The following is a 23,069-nucleotide window of genomic DNA, read 5'->3' on the forward strand; positions in this document are numbered from 1 at the left end:
GATTTGATTTTCTCTTAGGAACACGCCTATTTCCCCAGCAGGTCTTCTCCAGTCACTGCTCCCAATGGCAAAAGAACGCCTGCCATCTGTTGTGGAGCCGGCCAGTGAGCGCCCTCTCTTTTGCTGACACAGCAAACCCGCCGACCCTTTCCCTTGACAAAGAAGGGAAAACGCAACGGCAGGGGGCGAGGGGAGAGCTCTGGGCGCTCTGTCCACCCTTCGACGGTCTCCAGCTCCTTGCTTCCGAGGCAAAAACAATACTTGGGGAGAGAAGGCCCTCCCTCCGGCTTGTGATAGGCTCACCCAGAATAGCAACAGGCGGTGTCACCGCAAAGGGCAAAGCCTCCCGCTTGCTTGCAACAGAAGGAAAAGTTGTGCGCGCCTCACTTCGTACCTTTCCCTATTGCAGCCGGCTCCTGCGACGGCCGCCGCCAGCCATGACCCGGAGCGCACTAAGCGGCGCCTCTGTTGACAGCCGGGGCTGGCTGGGCATCCCGTGAAGACGCCGGAGCCCCGAGGCGCAGCCGTTAGCACTGTTTCCACGCAGCCATGAGACCTGCGCGGAGCACGGAAGACCTCCACCAGCAGTGCCAGCGAATACCAGACGAAGGCAACCGAGGCAGCAGCCTCGACAACCTGAGGAAGCTTCCGGCTCAAACAGGTAGAGCACAGCCGCTTTGAATGACAACGATGCCTGCAGGACAATGCCTGCAAATATTTACGACTAATAATATTCTGGGGTTAAGAAGTGCCACAGTCAAAAGGACAAAAAGCAAGCAAACCTGCCCGGGGAAGGTGATCCTTTTTTGCCTCTGTGAGGTGGATTAGACCAGGATTTTGCATCTGGCACAAAGAGTACGCTCCCAAGTACAGTTACATCCTTCTAAGTCTATAAGGTATTGGATGTTAGAATTCTGTTTAGGATTACCCAGTTAGAGAACATCACAACTGACTGGACAGTTTAAACTGACTAGACAGTTCTCTTTAATCCTTGACCAATAACATTCACTAATCATACCGAGTTTCATCTCTGAATGAGAGATTTTAGAAGTTATCTGTTTATTTGTTTCCTATCTGCCCTACCTTTCTCCACAGTGGGGACCCCAAGGGGCTGATATCCTGCTTTTCTCTTCTCCATTTTATCCCCATGACTGCCCTGTGAGATAGGATAGGTGGAGAGGGTGTGGCTGGCCCAAGGTCACCCAGTTAACTTCCATGGCAGAGTGGAGACTCAGACCTGGGTCTCTCAGATCCTAGCCGCACTGCTCAAACTGGTTGATTGTGTAGCTTGTGGTTTTAAAGGAAAAAATTAAATCCCAAATTTGCTGCCTGGTTGCAATAAAAAATCACAAGACCAGTCATCACCTATAAATGCTATTGTGATATTAATAGGGTTTAAGCCAGAAAGATGGGGGTGGGATGAAGACTGGAGGCCAGGCTGCAGGCTGGTTGCCATGATTTGTATTTTTGTCATCCAGAAATACATTTTTTTTAAAATGAGTTAGGATACTGTACTTGGGGATAGAGTTAGTGTGTGTATGTGTGTGTGAGAGAGAGGGGGGGGGGGTGAAAAGTCCAGAGCAGGGATCCCCTTGCTGAACATGGAAGCATTGTTGAAATTTTGAGGTACCACCACAGAACTGCTACCGTGCATTTTTGTTTTTCCAAAGAGTACCTCTCTTTTAAATATCTATGAGTTTTCACATGGTGGAGGATACTTGCTAGATTTTGCCCATTCCCCTTCATACATATTTTGTTTTTCAAATAAGATTCCATTAGGTTAAGCACTGAGTGGAGTGGGAAATACCAGCTTTTGTAGGGACCATGTAAACTTTCAGGTGTGCTTACTAGAGAGTCAGTGTGGTGTAGTGGGTAAGAATGGTAGACTCTAATCTGGAGATTTCTCCACTACTCTTCCACATGAAGCAAGCTGGGTGACCTCGGGTCATCTCCAAGTCATCTTACAAGTCATCTCCAGGCTTCAGAGATCAGCTGGCAATCCTATTTGAGTTGTGAAAAGTGGGATGTAAAAACCAACTCTTCTTCTATTGCTGCTGCTGCTACTACTACTACTACTACTACTACTACTACTACTATGTGTCCAAGTGAAATCAGTTGTGATGAATGCGGTCTTGTTTGCCATTTGAAAGCTTTTGCAGGATTGGGAGTTCTATACTGACGTGTCCAGAAGCCCCCGCAGAACTGATTCTGTTTCTGCCTGGGTATGAAGATATTCTGAATGTGGCAAGGGCTACTGATGATTTTGGCTTTAAATTCTGATCACAGCAAGATTAGTACAATTATTTCAGAACAATAAAAGGCATGACCTTGTTATTGTTGCTTCACTTAGTTTATCCCTTCCATTATACATTCTTGAACTTCTAGTGAGTTCCAAAAGTAACACAAAACAGCTACATGATGTTAAATATTTGTACAGAATGTGCTGATGCAGAATAAGCAAGAGGTTGGTGGTAATAATCACTGAGTTGGTGACATTTTTACATGACAACTCAGAGTTGCACACTATTTTTGTGCCCGTGCAAGTGTTGCAATGCAAGATGGAGAAGAATGTCTCATTTACAGGTTTTTTCCAATGTAGAAATGACATATGGAACTGCAAGTGTGGAAAATCCAGCAAACAAGTTAAGGCTGCAATTTATACAGCAACTTTTTGTGTGTTCCTTCCATTGTGTCCTCCTGAGTGGAGACCAGCCTGAAGGGGAGGGAGAGAAGAACAATCAGGTCACAACATTATTGATTACAGGTTCCTTACAGCACGTACGCAGCCAATGCCTAAATGCTAGCAACCAGTTATGATAGTTATGCTCATTCAATGGTATGAACATATGCAGAATACAAACTCCTGCTATGAGGAAGGCAAAACTCCCCAAAGCCTATTCCTTCCTGGCCCTAATCTGTAACACACACACCCTGCTGATATAGCAAAGATGACTATCAGAAAAATTAAAATATGAATGATTGGGCTGGGGTTTTGCTGGCAGGCTGCTCCAAATGCCCAGCCTGTCTCCAACCCTCGATTTTTAAACATGCAGCACAGATCAGATTGGATCCAGACCATCAGGACTGCTAGCTCCGTACTCTTCTCCAATGTATAACTGGTGCAATGGGAATAGACTGCAGAAAGCTGTAGGAGAGCCCCCTGACTGAGCCAATGCTGGGCCCAATTGCCCAGGGTCTTTGACTCTCCCACTCTGTCTACCCAGGCATAATTAGGGGTTCTGGGTTGGAAAATACCTGGAAGTGAAGCCAGACTTTGGATGTGAAGCCAGAAGTGGGTGTAATTTGGGGCAGGGAGAGACCTCAGTGGAATATAATACTATGGAGTCCACCCACCAAAGCAGCCATTTACTCCAGATAAACTGATGTCTTTAGTCTGGAGATGAGCTATAATTCCAGGGAATCCCCAGGTCCTTCTTGGAGACTGGCACCCCTAGCCATAAGAATTGCATCAGCTTAAGGCTACGAGCAGGCCTTGCTGGCGCCAATATTTGCAGAAGCAATGGAGCATCTGTTGTTGTTGTTGTTGTTGTTAGGTACGAAGTCGTGTCCGACCCGATGCGACCCCATGGACAATGATCCTCCAGGCCTTCCTGTCCTCTACCATTCCCCGAAGTCCAGTTAAGGTCGCACTGACTGCTTCAGTGACTTCATCCAGCCACCTCATTCTCTGTCGTCCCCTTCTTTTTTTGCCCTCAGTCGCTCCCAGCATTAGGCTCTTCTCCAGGGAGTCCTTCCTTCTCATGAGGTGGCCAAAGTATTTGAGTTTCATCTTCAGGATCTGGCCTTCTAAGGAGCAGTCAGGGCTAGATGGCAATTTCCCCCATACTCTCCTTGCCTTGCCCCCCCCCCATGGCCCCTTGTCCCAGGTAACTGACTTATTGTTACAATTGTAAATGATATAGCCACTACTGATTTTAAGATATAGCTGATAAACTGACATATTGCTATAACTTAATACTAGAGCAACAAAAAACAAAAGGAAGCACTCTGGTGAGGTAGGTGAATGATGTCCATAAAATGGCACTGATGTGTGCAGGACCTGCAAAAATGGGCACCTTCCCATCCAGATTGTATGCAAAGGCACCTTGACTAAGATCACCTGCTCAGTAGGAGGAAATGCAAAAAAATGGACATTGAGGGAAAGACATCATGCAGGTGTTCCAATAAACTCCATTTTAGACCTGAAAGCAGAGCAAAAACTCTGTGAAAGCAGCCTGTGTGTGAAAACAGCCCTACATTCTGACCTTAAATGTACATTCTGACCTCAGAGTACAGAACAAGAAATGCCTATTGTTCATGCTCTCAGTGCATTTTCTGTGGAATCTTCAGATATATAAAAATCTGGGGTATATAGCTTTACACAGATCTAACCTCCCTCATCTATAAGTACATAAGGATAGGTTGTGGCAATAATGCCAAGGGAATAGGCAATGCACGGTGTCTGTTTTGATTTGAGAAGGCCGCATACCTAAGGAGCTACATGACCAAAAGCAGGTGGCCAGCCATGCCTGTTAGCTCTACAGGGGTTTGACAAACCTCCTGTTCCTGCTTCCTGTCTACTAAAAGTGTGGGTAGGGTGATGATGCCAGACACTTAGGGAGGTCACAGGATGTTGCTGATGGGTGTCATTCTACTTAGCAAGTCCCAGCTATATAGGCCTGGCCTTGAAAGCAGCATGCAAGAGGCTTTCTAGAATTCTGCTGCCAGCTATTTATGTGCCTCTGGGGGGGGGGTAGAAAGGAAAATGACAAGATCTTTTTTCCTCCTGGAGAATCTGAGGCTGGAAACCTTAATAGAAACAGGAGAAAGAATGGAGAGGGACAAATTCTGCTCCCCCCCCCACCTCCGTCCTGCATTGTCTCCTGTACTTAGTTCTGATTCCAATTGTTGCCCATCTTCCCGCACTTCTGCCGGGTTCCCTGCTTCACTTGTGGTTATTTTCAAAGTGCCTGCATGGTTGCCCAATTAAAAGTTCAACAATTTACTATTTTATGGTTCTTTGTTTTTTTTTTTACTTTGCACTCTTCTCTGACAATACAAGCGGGATATCGCTTCATGACTGACGCAAAGGCCAACCAATTAGCTCTGTACACAGTTGTGCTTTGAAGGGGTGAGGGAGGTAGCTTCACAATTAAGGCAAGGGCCAGCCAGTTGGAACTATGCAAAGCCAGCTTCTCTCAAAGAAGAATAACAAGTTCCCCTTTAGTCACTTCCTGGGCCGTAAATGCCACATGTATTGTACATGCAGTGGAATGTCAGACATCTGTAGGCAGTCTTATCGGTATTTTCACCCTGCCCCACTGCCACTGAAGGATCATCTTTGAGGGCAGCAGAATGGGGTGAAGGCTAGGAAGTACAAGAATCCAATCAGAGATAGTGGATAAGGATGGAAGATGAAAATGATCAAGAGAAGGAAAAGAGACACTGTTTCTGTACGAATGATATTGTTCACATTTGCAATTTAAAGAGCTCACTTTTCTGTCCATTTCTGCATTAAAATCCAGTTTGGTGTTGTGGTTAGGAATGCAAACTTCTAATATGGCATGCTGGGTTCAATTCTGCACTCCCCCACATGCAGCCAGCTGGGTGACCTTGGGCTCGCCACCGCACTGATAAAGCTGTTCTGACCAAGCAGTGATATCAGGGCTCTCTCAGCCTCACCCACCTCACAGGGTGTCTGTTCTGGGGAGAGGAAAGGGAAGGCAACTGTAAGCTGCTTTGAGACTCCTTCTGGTAGAGAAAAGCAGCATATAAGAGCCATCTATTCTTCTTCTTCACCTTTCCAGGTGCAGTCTCAAACTGCCCTCTGACTTACTGCATGTTTTGGAAATTCCCAGTTACAGCGATTTCATCTGTCAAGGCAGAAATCTAATTTGGGGCTGCCCAAGGGGAAACACATGCATTGGGATTTTGTCCCACACCTGACATTTTGAGTGCACGCCCCTTTCCTCATCACCATCTTAGCTCCCCCCTCCCTCCCTTTCAAAAAATCTGCCTTAAATAAAAGTGGTGATAGTGTCACAACACTGTTTCTAAGTATATTTTCAAAAGCAGTCTTGGACAGCAGCATTGTAACACAGTAACGTAGAGTTTTTAAAAATTACATTCAGTACATTTTGAGGGGAAGAGAGGAGGCGATCCAGAGCACAGACTGGTGGAATTAAGGGGCGCAACAAGAACAAAGGTGCAAGTAGGCAGACTAGGCTAGTGTGATTCAGGGTGCTTCAGCAGCCATTCAAGCTCGAGGTGTCCAGCACTGCGGCACGGGGGGGAGGGACAGTCCCATTGGCGGCGCACAATCTGGCACCCATAGAGCTCTGCCCATGTGTGCGTGTGCCAACTGGTGCACCACTGCCACGCTGCCCCTTCCCCGTTTTGTGGCGCTGGCTGCCTCAGGCTTGAATGGCAGTCGAAGCACGCAAAAGCGCACAAGCCCTAGTAGGCACGATTTTGTGTAAAATTATTGAAAAGGAGAAGGTAGCAAGGCATGATGAAAGGCTGTCTCCATTGGACTCAGATGCAGAAAGCATATCACGAATTTCAGCCTGGGAAACGAGGGGAGGAAAGGCCAAATATGGAAAAGCTAGAGTCAACTCTCAGCATCTAAAGGAAATCCCAAGTGAGGCTAAAACAAGGTATATGTTCTATTGTTAAAAATTAAGACTTCCGTTTTGTATTTGCATTCCAGTCAGAAGAAGAAGAAGAGTTGGTTCTTACATGCCACTTTCCTCCCTCTTCCCAAATCTTAGAACTCAAGGGATCCCAGTGAAAATTATGAGTAATAGGTTCAGGATGGACAAAAAGAAGTGCTACACCAGCTTGGTGTAGTGAGAGTCATCTTTGTGTAGCAGTTAAGAGCATATCACTTGCCCCTGTATCCCTCTACCCTCCATATTTTGCCAATTTTCCTCACAACCCCCATATTGTCTCCTGTTTCCCTGCCTAATTCTCTTTACTGAATTCTCTCTGTCTCAGCGACCTTTTATCTGCCTCCCATCTTCAGCTATATTTATTAGTTATTTACTCCCTTTGTACCTTGCATTTTTCCACATTGGGGAACAAAGTGTGGTGTCCTCTGATAGGGATGGGTCTGCAAGTACTTACCAGATTGCTCTACTAAGAAGCCTTCCTCCTGTGTAACATATCCCTTGTTCCTGCATCATACAATATTTCCTCTTGCTCCATTCTTTTATGTATAATTAAAATATCCATGTATAGTAGTCTTCCATTCTGTGATATCTGATTGCCTATACACCAAAAGCAGCAAAGAATTTACTGACACCTTGAAAACAAACTGATGTACTAAGGCATACACTTTTGACAAGTGAAGAATTATTCTGCCGCAATAAATCAGGTGCCACTGAGACTTTTGTAGTTTTTAATATAGTAGACTGGAAGCATAAGCGCCTTAAGATGGGCCCTTATGTAAATGTCCATAGATTAGCAATCCATTTTTTGTTGGCTCAACATTTTTAAGATTCTGCAGTTTTAACATACTGTTGTCTGGATCCTGTAACTCAGTGGTCCCCAACCCCTGGGGCTTCATTCACCCAGCGAGGCTTCTCCGGCTACAGTTCCTCCACAGAAGTGCTTTAAATCTTCCCTAAGTCCCCAAGCACAACACAGCCCTCTGTTCAGCACTGCCTGTAATTTCGGCTACAAATCGCGCCGGTGGGGGGGGATTTTTTTTTCTACTTGAGGAGCATGTAAACGATTAATCGCCAGCAAAAAGGTCTTCCCGATGCAACAATTGAACACAGATTAATTGCAACGTGTGTGTTTTTTTTAACCTGTGCTTAAAGGGAAAGGGGTTTTTCGGGAGCATGATAACAACCGCCCATTGGCTGTTGTGTTTGATTGATGGCCAGGGGCGGGAACAAGCACAGAAAAAAATCGCTTCCTTTCTTGCGATTCCTGTGAGACTGGAAACCTGTGGGGAATGAATGAAACGCTACTGGATTCCACTACAAATGAAAGTATGCGGAACGCCGAGATTCCACTATTTAAAATAGCGTTTCTGCTTTGTGGAAGCATTTGGCAACATTGGTCCTTGTGCGGAATGGCCCCGAGCTAAGAAGAAGGGAAGCAGCACAGGATTGGATATCAAAAGGCAAGACAGTTCAGAGGGAAAGAGGGAGGAGGAAGGTGGGAAGAAAAGGGAAAAAAAGATCCTGCCCAAAACAGGGGGGGAGAGGAGAAAAGGAGGAAAAAAACACTATCCAAACACCACCCTCGGCTTATATGTGAGTCAATAGGTTTTCCAGCATTTTGGGGTTACATAAGGTGCCGCGGCTTATATGTGGGTCGGCTTATATGCGAGTCTATACGGTACGTGAACAATTATACTACTATAGCAATAGTTAATTATCGTACTCTAGTGCTATAGCGATTAACAATTAAGAAAACAGTACCTGCAAAGGTGATAGTAGAAAAATTGTGCCAATATGGCTGAGAACATTGCAGGCAGGAAAATGTACAACATTCACTCTGGTGGACACAGTAATGTGAGTAGGCCACATGTTTTCCAGAAAAATTAAGAAGAGTTTAGGAAAGATCATACAGAGTATGAGAAAAACTAGGAAACAGGATAATTACAGCATGATGTTGTGTGAAAGAATAAAATCATACTCCAGTTTGAAAACTATAGTGGGGGGGGGAATCACTCTGTGTGCAAGCAGGCACTGGTCTCCTATTTTCATTTTTAAAAAATCCAGTGACATTGCTGGGGATTTACCAATTACCTATTAAAAATTCCTTTTGAATAAAAGCCTTCGAAAATGTTGGCCTATTCTTGACTTTAAAAGCAACCACCCTGGTGGTGTGTTTTCACTTCATTCTCACTTGTATAGTATTGAAGAATAATTGATTATAGTGTCTTCATATCTTTCTCAGCTCACAATTTATTTGGAGGACTGACATATTGTGTAAAGTGTGAATTTTAGAGTAAAGGCACTTTGCCAATTTTAGGCAGTGTTTCTCAAATGTTATCAAGGTGCTCTGTTTTCTCCATCCTTTCTGGTTTTTCTTCCCTAATTAATCAATCTTAAGTGATGCTTTTGGAATTCCCCAAAGCTCTATGGGGAATCTGTAAAGCATCATGGCATGACTTCTGGTACAAAACAGTACCATTGCAATGTTATCTGACATTGTTCCACCTCCTACTGTTTTTGGTTCTGTTGTCATGAAGAACCCAGCTAACAACCCTATTAGAATATAAGGCAGTGACAACAGGAAAGCCAGAACTCAGAGTCAAACTGTATTCTCCCCTTCCCCCCCCCCCAGGACACCCCCATGCCACCCAGATATACTGAGACAGAGCACTGGGATATAATTTTTATGATTATCTATTATTATGGTTTTTATATTCTGTTTTTAACACTATTGTAGAAATATATGTTGTACACTGCCCTGAGTCTTGATGCAGAGAGGTACAGTTAATAAAATAAAAAAGTGCAGCAAATACCATATTTATGCGAAAAGAAGATGACCCTAAATGTAAGATGACCTCCCCTCCCCAAATATATTATACACAAAAATATTTTTATTTCTGGGGACAACTGTAAGTTGTATGTAAACTGTAAGTTGTATCTTCTTTCATGGCATACTTGGAGGGAAAACGAGTCTTGCATCTGAATAAATATATCCTACTAGCTTCAAAGCCCATTTAAAATAAATGGGCTTTGAAAGGGAACGGGGTATGGGGGGAAGGAGGGGGGGCGAGTCGAAGGGGCCGTAGGTCAGGCACCCGGGGGGATGGGCAAATAGTTCCGTGAGGACGTGGAGGAGGGGAGAAGTGGCAGTGGAGTTCGGGCTTGACACGGTGGGAGGGGCCACTGTAGCTGCTGGCCTAGTCACACCACCTGGGGCTGGCCAGGCAGATTTCTACCGGCACCTTCAGAGCATGGCTCAATGGGTCCCTGGGAGGCAGTGCTCTCCCGGCTGACCAGGCTCCCTTACCGGCTCCGCCCCAGCTGACCACGGCTGATGACTCAGCTCCCGCTCGAGGCATCTTGAACACTGGCTCCCTGGAGCACTTCTACCCCAAGCTGGAGTTAGACATGACCGAGTCATCGCCAGATCTCCCCCTTCACCTGGTGAGGCCAGCGCGATGCCTCCCTGGGAGGCAGCGGTCTCCTGGGCGAACAGCCTCTGTCACCACCACAGCCGCCCGTGCCTGCTGGCTCGATCGCTCCCTCTGCTTCTGAGCCTTGCTCAACGGCTCCCTGGGAGGCAGCGCTGTCCCGGCCAAGCAGGCTTTGTTGCCGCCCCCGCCCCAGGTCTGCCTCAGCTGCGTGGCTCCCGGGCGTGGCCCTCTGCCATCAGTCCGGGGCCAAGGGGCCAATCTAGGGATTTTGATCCCGGACTCGGCCCACCCCCACCCCCCTTAGCCTTTTATTTATACCTCAGTCCATGTTCTAGTTCCCTTTATAAAATGCCTTTCTCAACTTTGTGTTCTACAGTTATAGTATCCTGGAGCAGTGGTCCCCAACCTGCGGGCTGCGGCCCGGTGCCGGGCCGCAAAGGCCATGGCGCCGGGCCGCGGCTCCCTCTCCCCGCCCCCCCCGCGCAGTAAAAAACTTCCCAGGCTGCAAGCTTGCAGCCCGGGAAGCTTCTTACTGCAGAATCGGGGCCGGGCTCGCGGGCGCGGCTCGATGCGGGGGCGCGGCCCGGGGGCGCGGCCCGATGCGGGGGCGCGGCTCGCGGGCGCGGTCCGATGCGGGGGCCACGCCCCAATGCCCTGCCGGTCCCCAACCTCAGAAAGGTTGGGGACCACTGTCCTGGAGGCACCTTTTGGCCAAAGAAACATGAGAGAGAATGTTTCAATTGACAGCCCCCAAATTATGGAATAACATACCCAGCAAGATGCTCCTGGCCCCCTCACTCTCTTTCTTTAGGAGGCAGCTGAAGACAATTTCACAATGGCATTTGATCATTTTTAGTTTTTCCGGCTACTGGCAGTTGTAAATTGTGGATTTTTTGGTAGTTAATGCATTTGTGCTTGCATTGTAAGCTGTCTTGAATTCCTGTAGGCAGAAAGGCAGCTAATAAATATTTTGAATAAATAAAATAGTATGCCCCTATTACTTGGTTTGCCAAGTGCCTACTTATGATGGGTAAACTGACAATTTTTGCTGCTGCCCACTGGTGCTCAGCTAGTCGGCAGGTGAACACAAGCTGGCCAAATTGTGGGGGCCAGTGATCATCATTGCCATACAATGCTGTCACTTCCAGTGTGACCTGGAAGTGTTGTCATCATGCCGCGGTGATTTTTTAGCATTTTGAGTTTGGAGGTGGGTGTTACAGCATGAGCCTGGCTCAATACTGACACTTATGGGTTATGCTGGAAGTGACATCATGGCACGGCAACAGTGATCACTACCCTCCATGGTAAATCCCTGCCTCCCACCATCTCCAGGTGATTGCCAGGCTATGCTTGGCTACCCTACCTATTATCTTTATAGAAAAATTCCCTTCCACAATTCTGCTCGACTTTCTTTTAAGGCAATTTACAGTTTGGAACAACTGCTCAACACATAATGCCACAAAGGAGAAGAGGACAAGAAGGGAAGAGGAAAACAAGCAAAGGGAAGTAGATTATTAGATAATTTATAGAACTTTCTCATAAAGACCAGATGTAATGACTGCTGCAGGAGACTGTTCTGAGGCAGGAAAAGCCAAAATGGCTGTTGGTTTCAGGCAGGTCAGCGAAGGGGGCCGTACTGTCACCTTTCCCTCAAAGGCAGTTAGATGGAAGATCTGATACTGTAAGCAGTTTTTTAAAAGGTTTTTATTTACTCCATTTATAGCCAGGATGCTCATATTACCACCTTACATCCCCTGCAGACCTTGCTCATTCGTGCTCCAGTAGGCAGCAGGAGGCATTTTTTAAAAAACTGCTGTCTGGGAAAACCTGGAAGTTATATCAATGCCTCTTTAGGAATTGGCTGAAACTGCATGGTAAAGCCTATAAACCAAAATGGGTTAAAGAAACTGGGTGCTTCCGACTGTAGCCATAGTTCTCAAAGTACCCCAAGTTGTAATCCTACCCCGTAAACTTTGAATGAACTTTTGGTCCTCAGTTATGCAGTAGTTAAGGATACTATTGTCTAAGAAAAGAAGATTATTGGATTTGTGGTTTATTACTCTGTGACTGAAGGATTTCAATATTTGTTTCTTAATAATGTTATTGTACTATGCTGAGTTTGCTCTTAGTATTATTTTATGATGCCTTTTATAATGTTTCAGCTGTTGCTGCAAGTTGCCTTGTGAAGCCATTTGGACCAAAAGGACATGTACAAATATTATAAATGAATTTTCCTTCACAGAGTCACAGAGGTGTGATTTCAGGGTCTTCTGCTAGGAAACCAGCTGAAAAAACTGACTTTGGTCTCCTATTGTGGGACAACCAGCAACATGCTGGGAAAATGAGATGCTGGTAGGAATGGAATAGCAAATAGCCCTGATGGAAAGATGCTGATGGAAAGAGGAAAGCAACAACTATCCATTAAAGAGAGCACAGTAATAAACAAGAATGAGCAGTAGTGCACTGGAGGCAGAATGTGAACAGTTGCTTCTGTCTTGTGATAATAAACAGTGTTTGCAGCTGTAGAAGTCTAAGTTTACATTGGCAAATTGGAACTAAAATGGCATGTGTTCTCCGTTAGGTTTCCTTTTTCTCTGTGAAACTCTTAGAGACAAAGTTATTTAAACTAATTAATGGCTGAGAGACCAAACATTAGTGATCTGTAAATGTGTACAAACATGCACTTTACTCAGTAGGACATTATACAGGAATGCTTAACTAACAGAGCTCACTAGCACAAGGAAGAAGAAGAAGAAGAAGAAGAAGAAGAAGAAGAATTGGTTCTTATATGCCGCTTTTCTCTACCCAAAGGAGGCTCAAAGCGGCTTACAGTCGCCTTCCCATTCCTCTCCCCACAACAGACACCCTGTGAGGTGGGTGAGGCTGAGAGAGCCCTGATATCACTGTTTGGTCAGAACAGTTTTATCAGTGCTGTGGTGAGCCCAAGGTCACCCAGCTGGCTGCATTTGGGGGAGTGCAAAATCGAACCCGGCATGCCAGATTAGAAGTCCGCACTCCTAACCACTACACCAAACTGGCTTTCCTAACCACTAGACCAAAAGGTAACAACTAGTTGTACAAATCATCGGGGAAGTATATATAAGACTTATATAACGACAGCTAAATCAGAGCTCCTGCTTGAAGCAGTGCATCTCTGAGCCCTCCCCCCCCCCCATCCACAATACCTGTATTGGCATAAAACTCTGAGGACCAAATAATGGGAACAAAGAGCAGGGAATGTCTATCAACACTGTGTCTTTCTTGTGAGCTCCCAGAGGGATGTGGATAACAAATTTTGGAAACAGAATGATGGACTGCACCAACCACTGCGTGATCTAGAAAGGCAATCCTTAGGTTCTTGAATTCCTGTTTGCAGGGCTCGTTGTTATTCTATTCCCATAAGCAACTCTTTGTCCAGGAAATGAAAGACTATTCTAGAAGTAATGTTTCAAAGGCTCCTTGGGCAATATTCTGGGATCCCCCAAACACACCTGGGAGGAGCACAGGAGGGAATTGGAAGCTTTTTTGTAGCCTTGACACCACTAACAGACTTTAAATGAGCAAGAAATAATTATACATCATTCTGTCCTCCAAGTGCCTCTTCTACTAAAACATGGTAGAACATGCTAATCTATATAATATTGCATGGGCTTTCAAAAATTTCTGTCATTTCTTGGTAAAAGAGATGCCTGTGGCTAGTAGAAGAGCATAGCTTTGAGAGAGGACCATATTCCAGCTCTCCGTCAGGTCATCCCAGAGTCCTCATGGCTTCACAGGAGACACTGGACAATTGTTCATTTTAAGGTGAGAGCAGATGGAAATAGCATCTCTGCTCAGTAGTGGGCCATCTACTGTGTTGTGGGCTTCAACCCTACTCAGCAGGTACCTATCTATGCTAACTCTAATGTCTACCCTGCCTTTGTTAATCATTCGGGTACTTTTGGTTACTGGTTGCATCATTATATACTAGAAATCTTAGAAACTCTCAAATCTGATGTTTAAAATGGCTAAAATAGACCAATAAAATCAAAGTCCAGTACCACCTTTAAGACCAACAAAGATTTATTCTTTGTTGGTCTTAAAGGTGCTACTGGACTTTGATTTTATTGTGCTACTTCAGACCAACACGGCTACCCATTTGAATCTAAAACAGACCAGTTAGTTTATGGGTTATATATAGAGTCAAATGACTGCTTAGTTTTCCTCCCCAAACCTCATTTATCATAAAAAACTTAAGTAGAGCCCTTCTGAATCAGTCCAATGGTCCATCTAGTGCAGCGTCCTGTTCCACAGAGAGGCCCACCAGTTGCCTTGCAGAGTCAGCAAGCAGGACCTTTCTCTGATGTTGCTTTCTAGCAATGAGATTCAGAGGCTGACCTCCCCTCCAAGAATCTGTCTAACCTCCTTTTCATGCTTGTGGCCATCACTACATCCAGTGGTACCAAATTCCACAATTTAATCACTCATTGAGTAAATGTTTCATTTTGTCTGTCCTACTGCCTGTCAACTTCCTTAGCTGTGGAAGTCATATTATGGGAGAGAAGAAAAAGCTCCCTCTGTCCACTTGCTTTACCTCAAGCATAATTTTATGAACCCTTATCATGTTCCTTGTTACTCATTTTTTCTAAACTACAAAGTCCCAATCTTCAGACTTTCCTCATAGGAAACCATTTGGTCATTTCAGTCCAATGGATGGACTAGCCTAGGATGGACCTAGGATGGACTAGCCTATTCAGGAATTCTGGAACAATGACCCATGGCATGGCATCCCCCACTACATCATGCATCTTCTTTAAGTATAGTCAGGAAGGTGGGAATCAACAGCAGCATGCATTGTAACCTGTAATTTGAGCCTCAGAACTAAAATGTTCATTCTATGTAGAATACGTTGTAAAGACAATGTCATAATCCTGTGTCTAGTTTATCTAGTTTCAGCGCAAACAAATGCTGCCAGAGCTGGCATTCTTGTTATCTGAATAGTTTTGATTGCGGAAATTGCTTTGGCTATTACTGTGTGCTGTGCCTGTACTGCAGGCAAATAATTGTAGCACAGTTAACCTTGACTCTTCTATACATGTTAAGTTCAGTGGATGGAAAATGTTTGTCAGCATTATGTGACTAACAGCTGCCTTTGAAATCCACAAAAGAAGAATGCCATTTTTTTGTGCCCCTTGAACTCTTCTTTTGCACCCAGTGTGACCGAATCCCACTTAGACTGCTTTCCATTTTAAGGCTGTAATTACAGACTTAGGCTTCGCCACCATTTTCCTTTTCTCCTCCTGTGAGTAGTTCGGGGCAATAAACACAGTTCTTCCCCATTTTACCCTTATAATAATATCAAGAAGGAAGCTACACTGGGAGAAAACGATTCGTCCAAGGTTACCCCGGAAATTTCATGGCAGAATGGGGATTTGAGCATGGATCTTCAGGGTTCCAAGTGAGATGCCATGGGGGCCTGCCAATACCTTTCACTGTGCATAACAAGTATGTTAGATAGTGGGCAGGGACAGATGGGGCTTTTGCCTAGCAGGATCTGTGATTAGCCGGTGGAGATCGGATTGGTTGTACAGAGCACAGCATGAGGGTCTTGACTATGTAGCTCAAGGTAAGTTGTCTGAATGCAAGTAAATATTTTTGAACAGCATATTTATTTTAAAAGGCATCCTATTAAACAGAGCTTCTGCTTGGAATGTTGAAGGGTTAATGAGATTTATGAATAACCTCACCCCCTGACATTGTGTGGTTGGCTCCACTCCCTGTGATAACCATTTTGTGGTTGTGCCTACCACACTTTGTGGTTGAGGATCATTCTCCAGTTCCAGAATCACCACCACACAACATTGGTTCTTGATGTTAATGATAAACTGATTATTTTCATTGCTTTTTATTCTTTTGATTTCCTTTTGTTCCAGGCTGTGGAATGTTTACTCTTCTGTCATCAACCATTGCTGCTGTCAGTGGACTTCTAATGGGTTATGAACTTGGAATTATCTCTGGAGCTCTTTTGCAGCTAACTAGCATATTAGCACTTTCATGTCAACAACAGGAAATGATTGTAAGTGCTCTTCTAATTGGCGCTTTGCTAGCTTCATTGACTGGCGGATTCCTGATAGACAAATATGGAAGACGAATTACCATTATGATGGCATCTTGTTTACTTGTACTGGGTAGTCTAGTATCAATTCTTTCTGCCTCGTATGGACTACTTATAATAGGACGGATTGTGATAGGGGTTTCCATTTCACTCTCCTCAATTGCAACATGTGTGTATATCGCAGAGATTGCCCCACCACACAGAAGAGGCTTGCTGGTGTCTTTGAATGAACTCATGATTGTAGTGGGTGTTCTTTTTGCTTACATTTCAAATTATGCCTTTGCCAGCTTTTACCATGGCTGGAAGTACATGTTTGGCCTTGTTATTCCACTGGGCACCTTGCAAGTCATTGCTCTGTACTTCCTTCTACCCAGTCCTCGGTTCCTGGTTATGAAAGGCTTGGATGAAGCTGCAAGCAAAGTACTTGAAAAGCTGAGGAGAACCCCAGACACTACTGAAGAACTGGCCATGATCAAGTCCTCCTTGAAAGATGAGCACCAATACAGTTTCTTTGATCTGTTCCGTGCAAAAGACAACATGAGGGCCCGGATGCTGATAGGAATCACTCTAGTGTTTTTTGTACAGACAACAGGACAGCCAAACATCTTATTTTATGCATCAACTGTTTTGAAATCAGCTGGATTTCAGAGCAATGAGGCAGCTAGTCTGGCCTCAACTGGTGTTGGAGTGGTCAAAGTGATCAGTACAGTTCCAGCTACCCTCTTTGTGGACCACATAGGAAGCAAGACGTTCCTCTGTATTGGTTCATCCATCATGTCTGTGTCGTTAGTCACCATGGGAGTAGTGACACTTAACATACACATGAATTTCACTGCTGTTTGTAAAAACCAATCCTTGGAAGATTCTTCATTCCAGAAGGTACGAAAGTTGACCTTCACCAATGAGACCCTTGAGAACCAATTTGCTGGCATGGCTTCATCTGTCAGAATTTCAAAGTGGAAGGTTCAGCTTGCTAATACAGGGGATCAAAACAGGACAGCCTCTGTCACAAGCCAGGCTGAATCTCACATAGAAACAGGAGCAGTGGAAGTCCCAGCAGCTCTGAAATGGCTTTCCTTGGCCAGCTTGCTTTTTTACATCGCTGCTTTCTCTGTAAGCCTTGGGCCAAGTAAGTGTTGCAGATGATTTTCAAACTTACTTTTGTAAGTTATTTGGTTACTGACTAAGCACTTAAGAAACATTTTCACACTCACATCACTGGACTTGAAAGCTCAAAATTTATATCAAAGCCAAAGCAGAAGCAAAAATATTGTTTGGATGTATCATAAAGAAGCAAGTATGACAGAAGCCCTAGTGTAGTCCGGCTTTGTAAACTTCTTAAAAAGCCCTTTAATTACTTCCTGGGTAGGGAGCTCAGCAGGGATCAGATGCCACAGAGCTCACCCTCTGAAGTTGCCTCCAGGGGGGATTTCTCTCTGCTGTATGGAGATCAGTTGTAATTCCATCAGAACTCCAGACTGGTAACCCTGAGTTGGGCATGATATCATCAGGGGCTCTCTTGTGGGGGCTTCTTGTTGTCCATATGGAGAAAAACATTTGCAGGGAAACAGCCCAATAGGGGACCCCAGGTTGGTGTGGTTCACTCAGTAGTTTTTATGGAGCTATTGCCTCATAGTACTGGCATTCCAGCAAACCAGTACAAACTGCAAAAGGAAGGAAGGAAGGAGGGAAGGTTAGAATAGGGAGCATAATGAAAGTTTCTAGAACTCAGTGGGAGATATATTTACATTATTCCCCCTCCTAACTGATTTTAAATCCATATTGGTACATGTGCATGCTTATATGGTAGACCTATTCTTGAGCTGAGCTGAGAAGCAGAATACAACTTTAATTTAAAAATCATATAATTTCATATAGATTATTCAATACCACATCCACTGTTATTTTTTAAAAATTGGTTTAATACCATTGCCTTTACCTAAGGAACCCTGGGAATTGAGATATTCTAACCAAGACCAAAGTTTTCTAATACAGAATGTTCAGCTTCCTCAACAAACAATAATTCCCAGCGTTCTTTGGAAGAAGCTATCTTGTAAATTGACATAAAATCAATATATCTGGAGTACTAATGTGTCCCAATTATTTTATAGTTGCCATTAGAATGAAGACATTGAACTAAAATGTTGGCTCCTTGTCCTTTTCTTAAAAATTAGAAACAAAATTATCTTGCTTTGAACTACTTAATTTTTAATTTTCACCATTAATAATATTGATCAAAAGCTTACAGATATTACAGAGATTGGGTGTATAAGAGCAAATAAAAATGAAAAGATCAATGGAAGCCCCTTATGCATTATAAAGGAGTCCTGAATGATTGAGCATCTGTTCTGTTTCTCTCCAGTTTACACCATACACAATGAGGCTCCAACAGAGATAAAAAGAACAGCTTTTCTGTCTATTTTGCATTAATTAAGTCTGATTAAAAGCAATTCAACATCCCATTTGCTATCTGTTTCAAGCAATTACTATAATACATTATCAGTGTAATAAATCAATGTTGCTGTACACTTAAAAATATTCTGCTTGCTTTGCTTTAGGCAATTTGGTTTACATGCTCTAAAATCCAATTAACTTGTACATTACCTTTTGATTCCACTAAGTTTGGTGGTTAAAAATCAACCTGGAATAAACTTCCCCTTCTAGGAATAAGCAACAAGTTTTCTATCAGAGACTTATAATTTTACTGGGGGCCAAGCCCGTTGCACTCAGCAATACAACGTGCACTAGATTGGGGGTGGAAGTGGAAGAACTCTGCAGATGGCCTCTCCCTCCCCCCAGGACCTGTAAAGGCTGCAGGCAGCTGTTATAGAAATCACCCACAGGGGCAGCTCTCACAGGGCAGGGATCTGCAGCCTCCAAGCCTCAAAGGGAAGTGGAAGGAGGAGGGGGTGCTCAGGGTTGGGGGAAGGAAGGCGACTGGCTGGCTGCTGGACAGTCAGGCAAGCCGGTTGGAGGAGGAAGCAGGGGCAGGATAGCCACCCTGAGTGGATGTTAAGCACTGAGTGGCATTTAAGCCATGAGACACGCTCCTTCTAGCCCAGAAATATATAATGTGGAACAAATATTCTTCATATACTGTATTCATCAAGTTCTCCATCTGTAAGGCTGACTGTATATTGAAATCTTCATACCTCTGTTGAGGAAACTGGAAATCTTTACTTTTAGTATTTTTTAGTGCTGCTGACAGGAACTGCAGGCTACCAAACAAAGATTCTCCCATGGCTGGCTGACTCCCAGCAGGAGACAAGGGTTGGACAGAGACATTGTTGGTGGGAGAATTTTACATTGACAGTATGATATCAACTCCTGGTTGAACCTAGAAATGATATTATGCCACTGAAGGATTCAGCAGTTTTACCATATTTTGTGCTGAATCTGAGAACACTGCGACTTGTTCTGTGTCCTTCATGGATGATTGCCCCCCCCCCCCAAACCCTCTTAGTATTTCATGAAATTGCCTATTACTGAGTCAGACCATTGATATATATATAGGGTCAGACCATCTTTTCTAACTGAACCAGGTCCTTCCTTTTCCAAAGCCTTGCTTTAGTCCCTACAATTTTGTGAACAATAGGATGTTTGAATCATTATGCAAGATTTGCTGAATTCTTCTTTGCCTGTATAGCAGTTGCATGGTGGACAGAAAGTCTTCTGATGCAGTTTTTTCATGCATTGAAATGCAGTGACATGAAAAGCTGTACCAGAAATATTTTTGCCAGACAAGTAGTTTTTTGTTTGTTTGTTTGTTTGTTTTGGTGGGAGGAAGGAAATGCAAGAACCCTTGGTCACTGGCAGTTTTTCAAGAACCTCTAGTTCATTTTGGTACAGGAAATTCAGACTTGTCTATGTTTAATATTTATTTACACCAATGCTGCTATGAAAACTTCCTAGCCCATAATAATCCAAGCTTGAACTATGGGAAGTCTGTCCCTAGTTTCAGAATGAAGCATTGGCAGTACTAAACCAAAGCTCAGTGCACAAGTTCTGAAGATCAAGCAAAAACATGTTTGTATTACTCTGAATAATCCTTCTTTGTGGCAAGAAAGCAGGTGAAACTTTTGTTGCCCTATGATGTTGGCAGTTTTGTTTCCTTAAAACGTCTAGTTCAAGATTCAACTTATAAAACAATGTGCTTTTGTATCTTAGTCGCTGGATTCTACATTGCTTTCTTTTTTAAAATCAGGTTGCCAGTTTGTTAACCAGCCCCTCTAAATGCCCCAAGGCTGCCTTGATACTTCCTGCCATACCAGTCTGCTGGCCGGCTCCTCACATTCAGAAGAATGAAGCTGGATGTAGGGACTGCAAAGCAGCAAGCCGAGGGCCGCGGCAGCTGCTTTCTCTTGTGGCAATTGGGGACTCCAAGGCAAAGACTCCAAGGCAAAGACTCCAAGATCCGGCCTCTCAGGTTGCTGTTTAGACTGTCATTCGATAATTTAGTCACTCAGTTTGTATGGACAGTCCAGATGACATCATCGCCAATGCCAGAACCATGCCTGCTCCCCCACTTTTTATCAAACACCATTTATATGGTTTTTGAAACTTAAAGCATAATTGCACTATCAGTCTATTTAGTGTGGACTAGCAAAGGGCTGCTAATACCTTGAACAGATCCCATGCCTTAAAATTTCCCTCCTTACTTTGTGCAGCTTCTGCATTTTGGCATAACTAGGGGGCTTTCCGCACTCCTTCAAAATCGCACAATGGTTGCCAATTGAAATCACTGCAGTTTTGCCATTATGCATAACGTCGTTGACAATCTGCCCACACCTGAAACCGATCCGCAAAAAGCGCTTCCTTGTAGCGCTTTCAGGGAAATCCCCAAAAGTGGATTCACCCTCCGGAAAGCGCTACACTCCTGCAACCAATCTGCAACACTAGCGGGAAAGTTCTGTGCGTTACCATTGTTGTGGTTTCTACAAAGTCCCTCCCCCTGGCTCTCTCCTCTGATCTTCCGGCGAAGCGATCGCCATTTTTTTTTTCTCCGAGCAAGCGGAGATCAACGCACCGGCAAGCCTTCGTTTACCCAGTGAGGCTTCCCCGGCTGCAGTCCCTCCCCAGAGCTCTTTACAGTCACTAAGCACAAACAACAGAGAAGCCTGTTTGCTGATGTATTTTCCCTTTATTTTTTACACTGTTTTCGGCCGAAAATCGGGCCCGTGAGGGGGGGGGATTTTTTTTTCACTCGGGGGGAGTGTGGCAACGATGAAACGACAGCTCAAACATACCTGCAAGCTGGATGGGTCTCTCCGTTGCAACGAATCAACACAGATTCGTTGCAACGGGTGTTTTTTTTTTTTTTTAACTTTCTTAAAGGGAAAGGGGCTGTTTGGGAGCATGCTAACGGCCACCCATTGGCTGCTTGACAGCCAGAGGTGGGACGAGCTTGGCAATAGCGCTTCCTTTTTAGCGATTTTTGCCGAGACCGGAAGCCTGTGGGAAACGATACAAAACACAACTGGATTCCACTACAAAGGCAGGTATGCATAATGACGGATTCCACTATTTTAAATGGCGATTTTTCGTTCAGCAAACAATTTGCTACAAGGATCCCGGTGCGGAAAGCCCCTAGGTATTTTCTGCTGACTGGAGTGGCTGCAAAATCACAGTCATGAAAAAACAAAGCAAAAAATATTAGGAAGCAATCATTTTGGTGGAAGGCTTTAAATTCACTTCCTTCTGTTTAGGTAACAGAAAATTACTCATTAATTGCCTATTTTGGACGCTTTGTGAAGAGCCTTTAAAAAAATAGGAGTTGATTAATTCCAAAACCAGACACTTCTTTCAGCAGGGTTCAAAGAGTTAATTAAAGGGAAAGTATCAGGAAAAGTGAGACCTTGAATAGGATTTACTTTTGAATAAAAATACAGCAAAAGATATTTATAGGGATGACAGTGCTAAACTTTGTATGGAACCACCATTTTCATAGAATCATAGAATCATAGAATCATAGAATCATAGAGTTGGAAGGGGCCATACAGGCCATCTAGTCCAACCCCCTGCTCAACGCAGGATTAGCCCTAAGCATCCTAAAGCATCCAAGAAAAGTGTGTATCCAACCTTTGCTTGAAGACTTCCAGTGAGGGGGCACTCACCACCTCCTTAGGCAGCCTATTCCACTGCTGAACGACTCTGACTGAGAAAAACTTTTTCCTGATATCTAGCCTATATCGTTGTACTTGAAGTTTAAACCCATTACTGCGTGTCCTTTCCTCTGCAGCCAGCAGAAACAGCATCCTGCCCTCCTCCAAGTGACAACCTTTCAAATACTTAAAGAGGGCTATCATGTCCCCTCTCAACCTCCTTTTCTCCAGGCTGAACATTCCCAAGTCCCTCAACCTATCTTCATAGGGCTTGGTCCCTTGGCCCCAGATCATCTTCGTCGCTCTCCTCTGTACCCTTTCAATTTTATCAATGTCCTTCTTGAAGTGAGGCCTCCAGAACTGCACACAGTACTCCAGGTGTGGTCTGACCAGTGCCGTATACAATGGGACTATGACATCTTGTGATTTTGATGTGATGCCTCTGTTGATACAGCCCAAAATGGCATTTGCCTTTTTTACCGCTGCATCACACTGCCTGCTCATGTTTAGTTTACAATCCACAAGTACCCCAAGGTCTCGTTCACACACAGTGCTACCTAGAAGCGTATCCCCCATCCAGTAGGCATGCTTTTCATTTTTCTGACCCAGATGCAGAACTTTACACTTATCTTTATTAAATTGCATCTTGTTCTCATTTGCCCATTTTTCCATTGTGTTCAGATCTCGTTGAACTCTGTCTCTATCTTCCGGAGTATTTGCCAGTCCTCCCAATTTGGTGTCATCTGCAAACTTGATGAGTAGTCCCTCC

General features: G+C 44.3%; 1 protein-coding gene across 2 annotated transcripts in view; it reads left to right on the forward strand.

Annotated features, from left to right (window-relative positions):
* The first annotated feature begins 210 nt into the window (after nucleotides 1-210).
* SLC2A12 (solute carrier family 2 member 12) overlaps nucleotides 211-23,069 on the forward strand; it is a 36,380-nt gene continuing 13,521 nt past the window's right edge. Inside the window, exons 1-2 of one of the 2 annotated variants that reach the window (XM_077352313.1) lie at nucleotides 211-661; nucleotides 16,018-17,328. In XM_077352313.1, the coding sequence (XP_077208428.1) occupies nucleotides 550-661; nucleotides 16,018-17,328 (1,423 nt within the window). In that variant the 5' untranslated portion in view covers nucleotides 211-549. The remainder of the gene's footprint in view (nucleotides 662-16,017; nucleotides 17,329-23,069) is intronic. The other variant, XM_077352304.1, reaches the window with a different exon arrangement.

Source organism: Paroedura picta, chromosome 1, assembly GCF_049243985.1.
Source record: "Paroedura picta isolate Pp20150507F chromosome 1, Ppicta_v3.0, whole genome shotgun sequence".
Classification (NCBI taxonomy): domain Eukaryota; kingdom Metazoa; phylum Chordata; class Lepidosauria; order Squamata; family Gekkonidae; genus Paroedura; species Paroedura picta.